Source organism: Dendrobates tinctorius, unplaced genomic scaffold (assembly GCF_039654945.1).
Source record: "Dendrobates tinctorius isolate UK_male_01 unplaced genomic scaffold, ASM3965494v1 ptg000011l, whole genome shotgun sequence".
NCBI classification, from domain to species: Eukaryota; Metazoa; Chordata; class Amphibia; order Anura; family Dendrobatidae; genus Dendrobates; species Dendrobates tinctorius.
Genome location: NW_027361679.1, coordinates 42,969,919 through 42,984,088, shown reverse-complemented (window position 1 = coordinate 42,984,088; position 14,170 = coordinate 42,969,919). Strand labels below are relative to the sequence as shown.

The 14,170-nt window shown below is 48.5% G+C and overlaps 1 protein-coding gene across 6 annotated transcripts in view; it reads right to left on the bottom strand.

Annotated features, from left to right (window-relative positions):
- The window catches only part of WDFY3 (WD repeat and FYVE domain containing 3), a 436,497-nt gene that overhangs the window by 147,798 nt on the left and 274,529 nt on the right, over positions 1-14,170 (bottom strand). For all 6 annotated transcript variants that reach the window (XM_073541724.1, XM_073541677.1, XM_073541696.1 and 3 more), the window contains one exon: positions 12,482-12,663. In XM_073541724.1, the coding sequence (XP_073397825.1) occupies positions 12,482-12,663 (182 nt within the window). The remainder of the gene's footprint in view (positions 1-12,481; positions 12,664-14,170) is intronic.

The following is a 14,170-nucleotide window of genomic DNA, read 5'->3' as shown; positions in this document are numbered from 1 at the left end:
GCCGATGGACAGCGAGGTGCAAATATCTTTGATATCCCTGAAAAAATGGGGATGTGCAGGTAGGCATCCCAAATGTCTATGGAGCATAGGAATTCCTGATCCTGCATAGAGGCAATCACCGACCGGATCGACTCCATCCTGAAGCAGCGTAGGCGGACCCATTTGTTTACCCTCTTGAGGTCTAGTATGGGACGAACCGAGCCCTCCTCTTTTTGGTATCACAAACAGGTTTGAGTAAAATCCTGTAAAACGCTCCTGCTCGGGTATGGGGATGATTACTCCTGCGCTGAGGAGAAAGTCGATTGCCGCAAAAAAACCTGAGGCCATGGCAGCGTCCTTTGGTGGTTGGGATAGAAAAAGCGGTCTCGTGGAAGCGCATTGAATTCTATCTTGCATCCTGTGGATGCCACCTCCCCTACCCGGGTATCCTCTACTGAACTCCGCCAGACATCTCTGAAGAAGAGAAGGCGGCCTCCTAGTCTGGGAGAGGGACTGGGAAAGAAGCTGGAATCCCTGCAGCGTCCGGCTGAAGAGGATCTGCCTGGCCCCGACCTGGTAGCTCTCCTGTGGGAATTGCGAGGGCGCCATGAAAGGGGGGCCCGAAAGGACACCTTCTTCCCGTCTTTCGGCGCCTGTGACCGATGTGGGCCCTGAGCATAAGAGTCTGCCGCTGGGGCACAACGAAAAGGATGAAAGGATTGGGCCTTTCGTTTGAAAGCATATTGACCAGACCTGGCCTGAGGGAGAAGGGAGCTTGTGCCCTCTTTAATGATTTGCTCTAGGGGGCGGGGCCTAGCTCTTCATGTGAGAAGTCGGGTGGCTGTGCTTCTTTGCCACCATTAGCCTCAATTATCCTGCACAGAGCCCGAACCAGCTTATTCCTTTACCAGGATCAGATGTCTGAAGGTCCCAGGAGTCAGGGGTGAGCTTCTGCCAGACTCAGAGAGACAGACATGGGCCGCAAAAGGCAGAAAGATGTCGGAGCCTGCAGCAGTGCCTCAGTCCAAGATGGTGCTGAGAGAGAGGAGGAGGCGGGAAGAAGAAACACAGCCTTTGCACAGAGGCTGTAAGTCTCAGCCCGGCTGAACAGGTATGTGAAGGGCATAGAGACAGATGAAGAAGGAAATGGAGGGAGTGAGAAGCACAGAGATGAGGAGGAAGACGATGAGGAGATGCCTGTGCTGAATGCAGAGCTGGAGCAGGAGGAAGAGGGGGATGGTGACACTGTGCAGTTAGCTGAAAGTGCAGATGTAGCAGAGCCCACCCTGCGGGATGTATTCCAAGCTGTCTTATACTGCAAGACTGCCTTAACTGCTCTAACAAAGCAAGTGAATTGCTTGAAAGAAGAAATGGGAGGCATAAAAACATCTATGCAGAAAGTTACAGCCAGATTAACTGAGGTGGAGGACAGAGTTGGTGTAACAGAAGATCACTTAACCTCAGTGCAAAAGACACAACAACAGCACACTCAGAGGATCACGGTAGTAGCCAATAAAAATGATGACCTGGAAAACCGGTCACGTAGGAACAATTTGCACGTTGTGGGCATCCCTGAGAGAGCTGAGGGTGCTGACCCCACAACCTTTATTTAAACCTGGCTGCTGGACAAGTTTGGTGCTGATAACTTGTCGAGAGTGTTTGCGGTGGAGCGTGCCCATCGCGTACCCATGAGACCCCCAGTGCCGGGAGATGGACCTCGCACGATGCTAGCCAGAATCCTGAATTGCAGAGACAGGGACACTATCTTACGAAAGGCTGCAAAGTTGACAGATCTTAACCTGGAGGGCAAACAAATCGAAATATACCCGGATTACTCAGCCGAGGTGCAAAAGTTGCGACTGCGGTATGGCAAAGTGAAGAAACAGCTCCGCTCTTTGCATTTGAAATACTCTACAATTTATCCTGCTAAATTAAGAGTGGAAGCTTTTGGAAAAGTCATTTTTTCCCCGTCACCGGTTGAGGCTGCTTCGTGGTTGGAGCGCAACCGGAGAAAATTGAGAGAAGATAATGGCAATATGACCACATGACCCTGCTAGACTGATCACTGGACAGGGTTGTGGAGCTGCTTTACTCTGCGAAATAGGAGCGCAGAGGAGGGGGAGAACTCCCCACTGGGATCTACGTATTATGGTTAATTGTTTGACTAATGGTTCGGGACTATGCATACTGTTGACAATATGGCGGAGAGGCTGCCAATGATGGAGGAGGACACGACGCATGTTGAAGTGCGGAATACTGAGAAGTTGCTCAGGTTCTTTGAGCTCTCACTCTCACGTTGGGGAGAGAGTGACAACTGCAAAAGGGGAAGGGTGGGGGGAGGGGAAGCGGAGAGGGATGGGGGGAGGTTGGTGGTGCGGATTTGTAGGGAGATGGGGGTTTTCATGCTGTTTGACCAGGTATGATTGGGACCACAATGTAATGATGTTACTTGATGATGATGGATTGTTCTTTCTAATGCACAATGAGTAACCGTACTGTTCGGATGTTAAGTTGGAATGTACGTGGTATATCTGATAAGGTTAAGAGGGCGGCTGTTCTGAATCATATCAAATCCTGTGAACCTATGATCGCGTGCTTGCAGGAGACACATCTCACTAGAGACACTATGCACTGGTTGTCAAGAGCCTGGATGCTAAAGACATATCATTCTACTTATTCCTCGTACTCCAGGGGGGTGTCAGTCCTAATACACAAAAACACACATTATGAAGAGCTGGAAGTGCATGTAGACAGTGAAGGGCAGTATGTATGGATTGCTTGCAGATTGTTCGGACACAAAATGATTTTAGTGGCTTTATATATCCCTCCACCTTACTCTAAAAAGAAACTACAAGCAGTACTGGAACTGACGGGCAGATGGGGGGAGACTCCATTGTTGATTATGGGAGATGTTAACAACACTATGAATGATTATTGGGATAAAGTACGACCGGCAGGTACGGAAGCTGGACAGGACAGGATGACTGCCTTTGGCAAGTATGTAGGGGAACTTGGGCTGGTAGATCTGTGGAGAGTACGAAATGAGGGTAAGAGGACTTTTTCATGTCACTCGGCAACACATGGAACACTGTCGAGGATAGACCTGGCTTTGGGGGATACCGCTATGGACGGGATGGTGGGGGAGGTGGAATACCTACAGAGGACTCTCTCGGATCATGGTCCTATGGTGGTCACGCTTCTGGTGAGATCTGCTCAGGGTCAGAGGGGAGGTTGGCGTCTTCACCCGACGTGGCTTAAAGTGGTGGACATGGGTGGCATAACCAAAGAGCTAGAGCACTTCTTCCAAATGAACGAAGGGAGTGCTGAGGCCACAACGGTATGGGATGCCATGAAGGCGTTTACGAGGGGACTTTTTATAAGTGAGATTGCGAGGTGTAAGACCAAAACTAAATTGGCAGATCAACAAATAAAGGATGACCTGACAAGAGCGGAGGCAGACATGATTTTGGCGCCAACGAGTGAAGCTCACAATAGACTAAAATTGGCTCAGGAGGCAGTTGATAAACTGCACATGATGCAAGCTGAGAGGAAAAGGGCATTTCAGCAAGCTCAATTCTTTGAAGAAGGAGAGAGTAGGTCACTTGTTGGCGGTGATATCTGCGGCACAAAGGGAGTCTTCCAGGGTGTATAAACTGAGAGATCAAACAGGGGCGACTCTGACAGACACAAAGGACATACTGGAGGTCTTCAAGGCATATTACATGGCACTGTACACTTCGAGAGCACGGGACACAGAGGGGGATGTGGAGAAATTTTTGGAAGGCATTTCACTACCTAAATTGTCTGAGGAAGATAGGTTGAGGTTGGAAGAACCTGTGAGTGTGGAGGAGGTGGAATGTGCAATACTGTCTATGCCCAATAACAAATCACCGGGAGCTGATGGTCTACCTGGGGAGGTGTACAGGGAGTTAGTGGAACTGCTGGCTCCGAAATTGAAATCTGTGCTTGATGAGGCTTTAGTGACGGGGGCACTGCCGAGATCAGTGGAGGAAGCGGTGATAGTAGTTCTGCCGAAGGAGGGAAAAGATCCCATGGATGCGGAGTCGTACAGGCCCATTTTGTTGTTGACAACGGATGTCAAAATACTCGCTAAGATCCTGGCCACCCGACTCACCGGGGTTGCGCATACAATTATACACGAGGACCAGTCAGGCTTTATGCCTAACCGCTCCACGGCTGTTAACTTAAGAAGATTATTTCTTAATATGCAACTGCCTGCTGATAATGGTGGCAGGAGAATAGTGATGTCATTGGACGCTAGGAAAGCATTTGACAGCATGGAATGGCAATACTTATGGAAAATCATGGAACTGATGGGATTCGGCCCCACGTTCATGGCCTGGGTGAAGTTATTGTACTCATCCCCAAAGGCGGTAGTTAAGGTGAATGGAGAACAGTCCGGGATGTTTGACTTGCATAGGGGCACAAGGCAGGGGTGTCCGCTGTCCCCGCTATTGTTCGCGGTGGCAGTGGAGCCCCTGGCGGCCAAGATCAGAGCTGAGAGGGGAGTGGTCGGATTTAAATTTGGGAAGCTGGAAGAAAAAATATCATTGTATGCCGACGACATCCTGTTGTTTTTGGAAAGTGCAGGAGAGACACTGGGGTGCGCGATGGATGTAATTAAACAATTTGGGAGCATTTCGGGACTGGAGATAAATTGGCACAAGTCTTATGTCATGGCTGTGGATAGAGCAATAGAAGCGGAGGAGATAGATGAGAAGGGGAAACAACTCCAGCTAGTTTCACAGTTTAAATACCTAGGGATATGGGTAGCTCTTCCACTGTCCCGATTCACGGGTCTGAATTTGGTTCCTCTGCTAGAGAAATTTAAAGGGAAAATAGGTGCATGGTGCAAATTGGCTTTAACGGTAACGGGTAGAACTAACCTGATTAAGATGGTCCTTATGCCACAACTAATTTACGTTTTGCACAATTCGCCGATATGGCTACCAAAAAAACGGTTTCGGAGGAATTGATTCTATCTTCAGATCCTTGATATGGGGCAAGAAGCAGGCACGGATTAAATTTGGAACTCTGCAAAAAGGAAAGGAAGAGGGAGGACTGGCCGCACCAAATCCATGGGTCTATTTCTTGGCAGTACAGGGCCAGCATGTCAGGGGATGGAGAGAGCTCGATTGTGGAGGAGCAGCTCACCGGGTGCTGGTACATGTGACGGGGAGACGCCCACTTATCCAGGGTCTAGAGTATGGTACCTTTAAGAAACTGGGAGCACCATATCCTACCATAGGCATGAATCAGAAGGTATGGGACACCATTAAAAGGATCAGAGGGGTGGATGAGCTGACTAGGTACTCACCGGTGTGGGACAATGAGCATCTGCTGGAACTTAATAAGCTGCGTCAAATGGGCAATTGGAAGGCGAAAGGAGTGAGATATGTGTGCCAGCTGCAGAGTGGAACGGACCTGAAGACCTTTGAGACATTGAGAGAGGAATTTGATTTGCCTTCGGTATGGGGGTTTCAATACTATATGCTTCGACATGCTTGGAGGGCACAGTGTAGATTGGGAGCCATGACGGTTCAGGGCGACATTGTACTAGACTTTGTGTGTATGAAGGGAGGGACGAGGGGAGTTATATAGAGCATATATCATGATCTACTACACTCCTATCTGGGGGACAATCACCTCACTGCAAAGAGTAAATGGGAGAGGGAGGTGGGTACCCTCACAACAGAACAATGGGAGACTATTCTTGAATATGTCCCGAAGATCTCTCTAAGCGAGCAGGCACGGCTCTCCCAATTACATGTAATACATAGAACATACAAAACACCGCTGGTCCTATTGAAGGCGGGCTTGAGGGGAGACTCTAGCTGCCCTAGATGTGGCACAGACCAGGCCGGACTGTTACATATTTTATGGTCGTGTCCGCGGCTGGTGGCATACTGGCTGGTCGTTATCAACAAAATTGAGAGAGCTTATGCATGTACGCTCGACAGGAATCCAGTGCTGTGTGTTTTGGGGGAGGTGGATGGGATACCTGTCTCAGAACATTACAAAGTGGCAATAGCGAGGTTGCTGTATGTGGCACGCAAACTAATAGCACGAAAATGGAAGGATTCGGAACCCCCCACTAGGAGGGAATTTATTGCTCAGACACCTACGGTAATGCATTTAGAGGAAAGCATTTACAGGCGAAGGCATGGTGAAAGCACTTTCGAAAAAATATGGTCCGCCTGGATGGCGGTGATATGATTGCTAAGACTCTCAAGTATACCCGGCATAAGGAGTATTGGGGGAGGGGGGAGGGGGGGATGGCTTTGATTGTATTACTACAAGATATGTGAATTGTTACATGTATATTGATATCCACTGTTTATTGTTTAAAATCTTTTGAAACCTAAATAAAAATAACTGGTTTAAAAAAAAAAAAAAATGATTTGCTCTAACATAGGACCAAAGCATCGGGAACCCTGAAAAGGCAGATTGGTCAGGGTTTTTTTTTTTTGAGGACAAAGCAGCCCGACAGGCCTTTAGCCAGACCATCCGCCGGCTACCATGTTGCTGGATGCTTGGGCTGCGCAAGACGCTGCATCCAAGGCTGCTGATACCCTATATTTCCCAGCCTGAGAGATTTGGTCTGCGAACTCCGCTAGTTCTGCTGGTGGGAACCCGGCCAATATGCCCTGTCTAAGCTAGCTACCCAAGCTGAAGCGCAGGCCGGACACAATATAGCGTCTGCTGCCTCAAAGCCGGATCTTGCCAGGGATTCTACCCTTCTATCATTAGGATCCTTCAGGGCTGCCCCACTGGCGAGTGGAAGGACTGTTTTAGTAGAGAGTCTGGACACTGGTGGATCCACTGAAGGGGAGGAGGTCCAGTTGCAGTGAGATCTTGATACAAGATCCCAAACCGGCTTCCACTTAAATGAGAAAGCCTGATCATCAGGCTTCGATGTGGCGTCCTTAATGTTAAAGGTCTCATTGACAGCAGCAATGAGGTCATGGACCATATCCTTGATGCCCTGAGACTGATCTGGCCCATACTCAGAACCCTCCTCCGAGTGCGACTCTGATAATGCCTCGCCTGATTCTGGGGAGGAGGACCGGGAGGAGGCAGATGGCCAGAGAAACTCTGGCGGTGAGATGGATTAAGAAGGGGACCTGAGTTGATGGTCCTGTCTAAACCTTTTACGGCCTCTAGAAGGTCCGAAAAGGGGGCTCCTTCAATGCGCCTGGGTCCACTGGAGTCTGAAGTGGCAATCTGTCAAGTACCGTTACCAAGGTCTGTGATACCATGGTAAGGTCGGCCACGGATTTAGATAAGGAAGAGGCCCGTCCTGGACACTCACTGTCTCCTGCGGCAATAAATGACCCCTGGGCGGCAGGCAAGACTGCTTCATCCAGCTCCTGGGATAATGAGCGAGCTTTGGCAGGAAAGGCGGGGGCTGCACCTGCCCTCTAGCGTAGGTAATACAGTGGGTCTGCTGAAATCTGAGCAGAGTGGGGAGGACTGAAACGAAGGAAGTCTGTTATTGCATGAGGTACATACAAAAATCTTTAACGATGGTATCTGAAGAGGATGAGCGGGACTGCTCTCCCTTGGGCATACTGATAGGCCCTTCTAACTGGAGCTGACCGTCGGGGTTAAAGAGTGGAGTGAGGGAGCAACAACTGTAGTGCAGTACTCACAAACCCACGTCCTGTGTCGCTGCCGCCCGAAGGCAGAGAAAAGAGAGAGGTGAGCAGCCCTGCCGCTGCCTAGAAGCTTATGAAAAACCCCGCCCGGAACCGGTGGGTGGGGCCCAGCGCCAGACTTCCTGGAGCACCAGGATGGCGCTGGTCCCAGAAGAGGACACCGGAGGGCTGAGCCTACCCCGGAAGCCAGGATCTGACATCAGGAGCGCGTGTGCTGGACTCTGAAGCCGGTGGGGAGCCGCTGGAGCCCAGGAGCATAATGCTGCCGCGGGAGGAAGGATGGGAGGCCGCCGCAATCCACATTCCTGCAGTGCTTGGAAGTAGGTACTGGCTCTTTGAGATAAGTTAGAGCCACGGGCTGTAGCACGGGGTAACAGTGATCCCCTCCATAAATGCAAGGAAAAGAGATTCTCTTTTCCTTTTTTTTTTTTTCTCAAAAAAAAAAATGCTGCAGCCTCTTACCTCCAGCTCCCCCCGTGACAGGGAGCAGTTACCTGAACGAAAAGATTGCTGTCCCAAATCTTTTCTGCAGGGCATCTCTCTTGATCATCAGGCTCTGGAGGGCGAGTGATGGGAGACGAAGGTCAGGACCAGGAACGATCACCTGAACACGAGTCTGTGTTAGGGGCTAGGGTCCTGCCATTGGGATCTATGAGGACACGGGGTGGCAGTACACGCTGTACTCATAATCCCGGTGTAGGAGTACAGATGTAGCAGATCTACTCTGTATCCCTCCATGGTTACCTGAAAAGGAACGACGCACATTGAGGTAGGCATGGGTCTTGTAAGAGACCCTGTCCACCTCCTATCTGACACCAAGCAAAACTAATTGTCCTACAGCCAGTCGGAGGCGTGTATACTGCGGAGGCGGAGTTAACATTTTTTTCATGGCATAGTGTCCAACTCCTAGAGGCAGCAGCACACACCCACGGTTTCTGTGTCCCCCAATGAGACGAAAGAGAAATTTATTTGCATTTTGCAGTGAGAAATAAGTATTTGATCCCCTACCAACCTTTAAGAGTTCTGGCTCCTACAGACCAGTTAGACGCTCCTAAACAACTCGTTACCTGCATTAAAGACAGCTGTCTTACATAGTCACCTTTACAAAAGACTCCTGTCCACAGACTCAATTAATCAGTCAGACTCTAACCTCTACAGCATGGGCAAGACCAAAGAGCTTTATAAGGATGTCAGGGACAAGATCATAGATCTGCACAATGCTGGTATGGGCTAGAAACCCATACGTAAGACCCTGGGTGAAAAGGAGACATCTGTTGGTGAATTAGTAAGAAAATGGAAGAAATATAAAATGACTGTCAATCGAGATGAATCTTGGGCACCATGCAAAATCTCACTTCGTGGAGTATTCTTGATCATGAGGAAGGTGTCTAAAACTACACGGAGGGAAATTGTTAATGATCTCAAGGCAGCTGGGACCACAGTCACCAAGAAAACCATTGGTAACACCTTACCTTTGTAAAAGTTTAAAATCCTGCAGTGCCCGCAATATCCACCTGCTCAAGAAGGCACATGTGCAGGCCCGACTGAAGTTTGCCAATGAACAGCTGGATGATTCTGTGAGTGATTGGGAGAAGGTGCTGTGGTCAGATGAAAAAAAAATTTGAGGTCTTTGGCATTAACTCAACTCGCCGTGCTTGGAGGAAGAGAAATGCTGCCTATGACCCAACGCCATCCCCACTGTCAAGAATGGAAGTGGAAACATTATGTTTTGGGGGTGTTTCTCTGCTAAGGGTGCAGGACTACTTCAACGCATCAATGGGAGAATGGATGGCGCCATGTACCGTAAAATCCTGAGTGACAACCTCCTTCCCTATGCCAGGACATTAAAAATGGGTCGTGGCTTTGTCAACCAGCAAGACAATGACCCAATACACACAGCCAAGGCAACAAAGGAGTGGCTCAAAAAGAACAAAAAGAAGCACATTAAAGTCATGGAGTGGCCTAGCCAGTATCCAGACCTTAATCCCATAGAAAACTTATGGAGGGAGTGGAAGCTCCGTGTTGCCAAGCGACAGCCTCAAAATCTTAATGATTTAGAGATGATCTGCAAAGAGGAGTGGACAAAAATTCCTCCTGACATGTGCGCAAACCTCATCAACAACTACCAAAAACATCTGACTGCTGTGCTTGCCAACAAGGGTTTTGCCACCAAGTGTTAAGTCTTGTTTGCCAGAGGAATCAAATACTTATTTCTCACTGCAAAATGCAAATAAATTTATATAATTTACCGTATATACTAGTGTATAAGCCGACCCGAGTATAAGCCGAGGCACCTAATTTTGCCACAGAAAGCTGGGTAAGCTTGTTGACTCAGGTATAAGCCGGGTATGCATTGTCCCCTCATCCCTGTGCCGGTATCACAGTCATCACATAATATCATGTAATAATGGTATAATCACCGGTGACACTGAGAAAGCTCCTAGTGTCAGAGCGCCCCCACAAACAGTCAGGGAGTACACATATCATAGTGCTCCCATAAGCAGTCAGGGATTACACATAATATCATAGCTCCCCCATAAGCAGTCAGGGAGTACACAATATCATAGCACCACCATAAACAGTCAGGGAGTACATATAACGATGCCAGAGCGCCCCATAAGCAGTCAGGGAGTACACACAAACAATGCCAAAGAGTACATAACAGTACCAGAATGCCCCCATAAACAGTGTCAAATTGTCCCCATAGACAGTGTCAGACAGTACACAAACTGTACCAGAGTGCCCCTAAGCAGTGCCAGACAGTACACATAAGCAGTGCCAGAATTTCCCCATAAACAGTGTCAGTTGTCCCCATAAACAAAGCCAGAGAGCACACAAACAGTGCTGGAGTGCCCCATAAGCAGTGCCAGACAGTACCCAAGCAGTGCCAGAATTCCCCCATAAACAATGCTAGAGAGCACACAAACAGTGCTAGAGTATCCCCCATAAACAGTGGCAGACAGTACACATAACCACCCCCCCTCCTACTCACCCTCCTGGCTTCCCTGGATCTCCATCCTCCCTGCTTCTCTGTTATCCCGGGGCTGGCAGCTCTTCCTGTTCCTTTACAGAGCGGTCATGTGACCCGGCTCATTAAGGTAATGAATGGGAGTGGAGATGCGTCCATATTCATTACATTAGCGGGGTCACATGACCGCGCTGCAAAGGAACAGGAAGAGCTGCCAGCCCCGGGATAACAGAGAAGCAGGGAGGATGGAGATCCAGCGACGGAAAGGGAGTATTGATGTATGACTCGTGTATAAGCCGAGGGGAGCCGTTTTCAGCACAAAAAAATGTGCTGAAAATCTCGGCTTATACATGAGTATATACGGTATACAATGTGATTTTCTGGATTTTATTTGATATTCTATCTCTCAATGTTAAAATTAATGTACCCTTAAAATTATAGACTGTTCATGTCTTTGTCAGTAGGCAAACTTACAAAGTCACAAGGGATCAAATAATTATTTCCCCCCACTGTATATGCCGCATCTTAGGGTATGTGCACACGCTGCGGATTCTGCTGCGTTTCCGCAGCGTTTTTGGCTCTGCAGAAACGCAGCAGATTTTGCTGCGTTGTACAGTACCTTTATTTCCTAGGGAAATAAAAAAAGCTGTACACATGCTGCGTTTTTTTCCGCGCGGTTTTGCTGCGGTTTACAATCCGCAGCATGTCAATTGTTTGGTGCAGAAACGCTGCGGTTTTACACCTCATCCATTATGAGGTGTAAAACCGCAGGGCAAAACCGCAGAAAAAACGCAGATAATCCGCAGAAAAACCGCACACTTTGTCCTGCGGATTTCCTGCGGTTTTCTCTACAAAATCCGCAGAGACTAAAAACTACGTGGGAACATACCCTTAATGATCTTGTTGTGGAGAAATGTTAAGTTCTGTCTTTATGTTAATGATTTCTTCCAGGCTCTGGGTGTGCGGTGCCTGGAAGAAATCCCTGCCTCCTGTCTTCATAGTAATATTTACCCCCTCCCATTAGCATCTGACGGCCCCGGAATCCTGCACCTGTGCCCTGCACGCCCTCAGAAATACATACTTCATCCTCCATTCTATGGGCGCTGCATTCAGGGCTCTTCTGCGCAGGTGCCAGCGACTTCCACTCCAGGGCCTCTGGTGTGCGGGCCGATAAGGTGCCCTCCACACTTCCTTCCATCAGAGTCATCGCCATGTACACATGGTTCCTAGTGATGACTGTGCAGGGAGGAAGTGGGGAGAGTGTATTACCGTCATGCACACAGGAGGTCACAAAGACTCGCCGGCGCCTGTGCAAAAGATGAGGATGAAGTACAGTATTTCTGAGGAAGTGCAGGGCTCAGGATTCCGAGGCCATAACTGACGCTGATGGGAGGGGGAATTATTACAATGAGGCCAGGGGGCAGGGATTTCTTCCAGGCAGGGTGCATTAGCATAAAGACAGAATATAACATTTCTCAGCAACAAGACCATTAATATGAGGCATACAGGTAGGACTAGTGTAACATTTCTATTACCTGTATGCCCATATAGGTCATATATATCCCGAGGGGTGACAGGTTCGAATTAACCATGAATTGAGAAAGACTGATCAGTCCAGGAGGAGAAAGAAGCAGATTTGCTACAGATTTATGAAATTGAAATAAAAAAGGATTATTAAAATTTTACATAATTTTGAACTTGATAAAAGAATACTACATTAAGAAGATTGAGTACAGTAATTCTTCTCCAAAATAGACCATATTTCCCGTAACAGATTATTTGATAAGTCAATTTTGGGTGCTCGTCTAAAACAGGTTACATGATCACTAAGAATTTATAGTAAAGAAAAACATACCTTTACAGTACTGACCAGCTGCCCATCAAGGTAGAGAGTAGCGGTGCTATTTTTCAGCATGCCTTTACTCATGACTAAAACCAGATGATGCCATTGACCTTCCATTATCAGCTCACTGAATCGAAATCGGGCACAACAAGGTAGGATCTCATAGAAGGAAGATTCCTCGCTAAAGTCATCCACTGTAATAAATATGTGAAAATAGATTATTTAAAAACATAAAGGTGAACAAATCAAAAGTCCTAGTAGGTTGGGGAGGTTAAAAGGTAACCAAGAAAGAAAAAAAGACCCCTAAAAATAAACCTTTAATTAAATAATCCTAAAAAGTAGAAAACTAGATGCTGGGTGATAATGGGTACTGATTAAATGACTAAATACAAGACACACAAAAAATAATTAAATAGTTAATATCAAAAGGAAGGGGGGAACCTCTCCCTAGTGAACCCTAATGTGTCCCTTCCTGACCGCAGAGGTTGGCACCCTAGTTGTTGGGGGACACAGAACCATGGGACGTCCCAAAGCAGTCCCTGGGTGGGAAGCAATAGACGAATATTGTGTTGACAGGTCCCTAAACTTGGAGCACCGCCGCCTGCAGAACCAGTCTACCCAGGCTCGCGTCAGCTGAGGACTGGGTATGAACTCTGTAGTGTTTCGTAAACGTGTGTAGGCTAGTCCAAGTGGCCGCCTTACACACCTGTTGTGCCGAAGCCTGGTGCCGAATGGCCCAGGAGGCCCCTACCGCCCACGTAGAGTGTGCCGTGATACCGGCTGGAAGAGGAGAATTGTTAAGGCAGTAAGCCTCTTGTATGGTGGACTTGATCCACCTGGCAAGGGTAGCTTTGGAAGCCGGCAGACCCTTGCGACCGCCTTCCGGAAGAATGAAAAGGGAATCAGACTTCCGGAAGGGCGCAGTCTTAGACACGTATATACACAATGCCCTGACGAGGTCAAGCGTATGCAGAGCCTTCTCAACTCTATAAACCGGAACCGGGCAAAGGGATGGCAGTGAAATTTCCTCATCGAGGTGGAAGTTGGGCACAACCTTCGGAAGGAAGGATGGGACTGTACGGAAAACCACCTTGTCCTGATGAAAGGCTAGGAAGGGCCGTCTGCAGGAGAGTGCTGATAATTCAGACACCCTGCGTAGCGAGGTGATTGCCACCAGAAAAAACACCTTCTGTGATAGAATGCGGAGTGGGACTTCCTTATGGGGGTTCGAATGGTGGTGCCTGCAATGCTGTCAGGACCAGGTTGAGGTCCCACGTTTCCAGTGGACGTTTGTAGGAAGGAACTAATCGGGAAAGTCCTTGGAGAAAAATCCTTACTTGCGGCTTGTTAGCAATGCGCCTCTGGAAAAGCACTGAGAGCGCTGACACCTGGCTCTTAAGCGAGCCTAGGGATAGCCTGGCGTCCAGGCCCGATTGAAGAAAACCAAGTACCTCTGAGAGGGAATAAGGGAGTGGAATCTGGCCGTGAGATTCGCACCAGGTAAAAAAAGCTCTCCAGGTACGGTAATAAATCTTGGCGGAGGCTGGCTTCCGTGCCCTGATCATGGTCTTAATGACGTCCGGTGAGAGCCTTGCCGGGGTTAGAACTCAGGTCTCAAGGGCCACGCCGTCAAATTGAGAGCCCCTGAGTTCTGGTGGTAGAACGGGCCTTGTGACAGAAGATCGGGACGGTCGGGGAGAC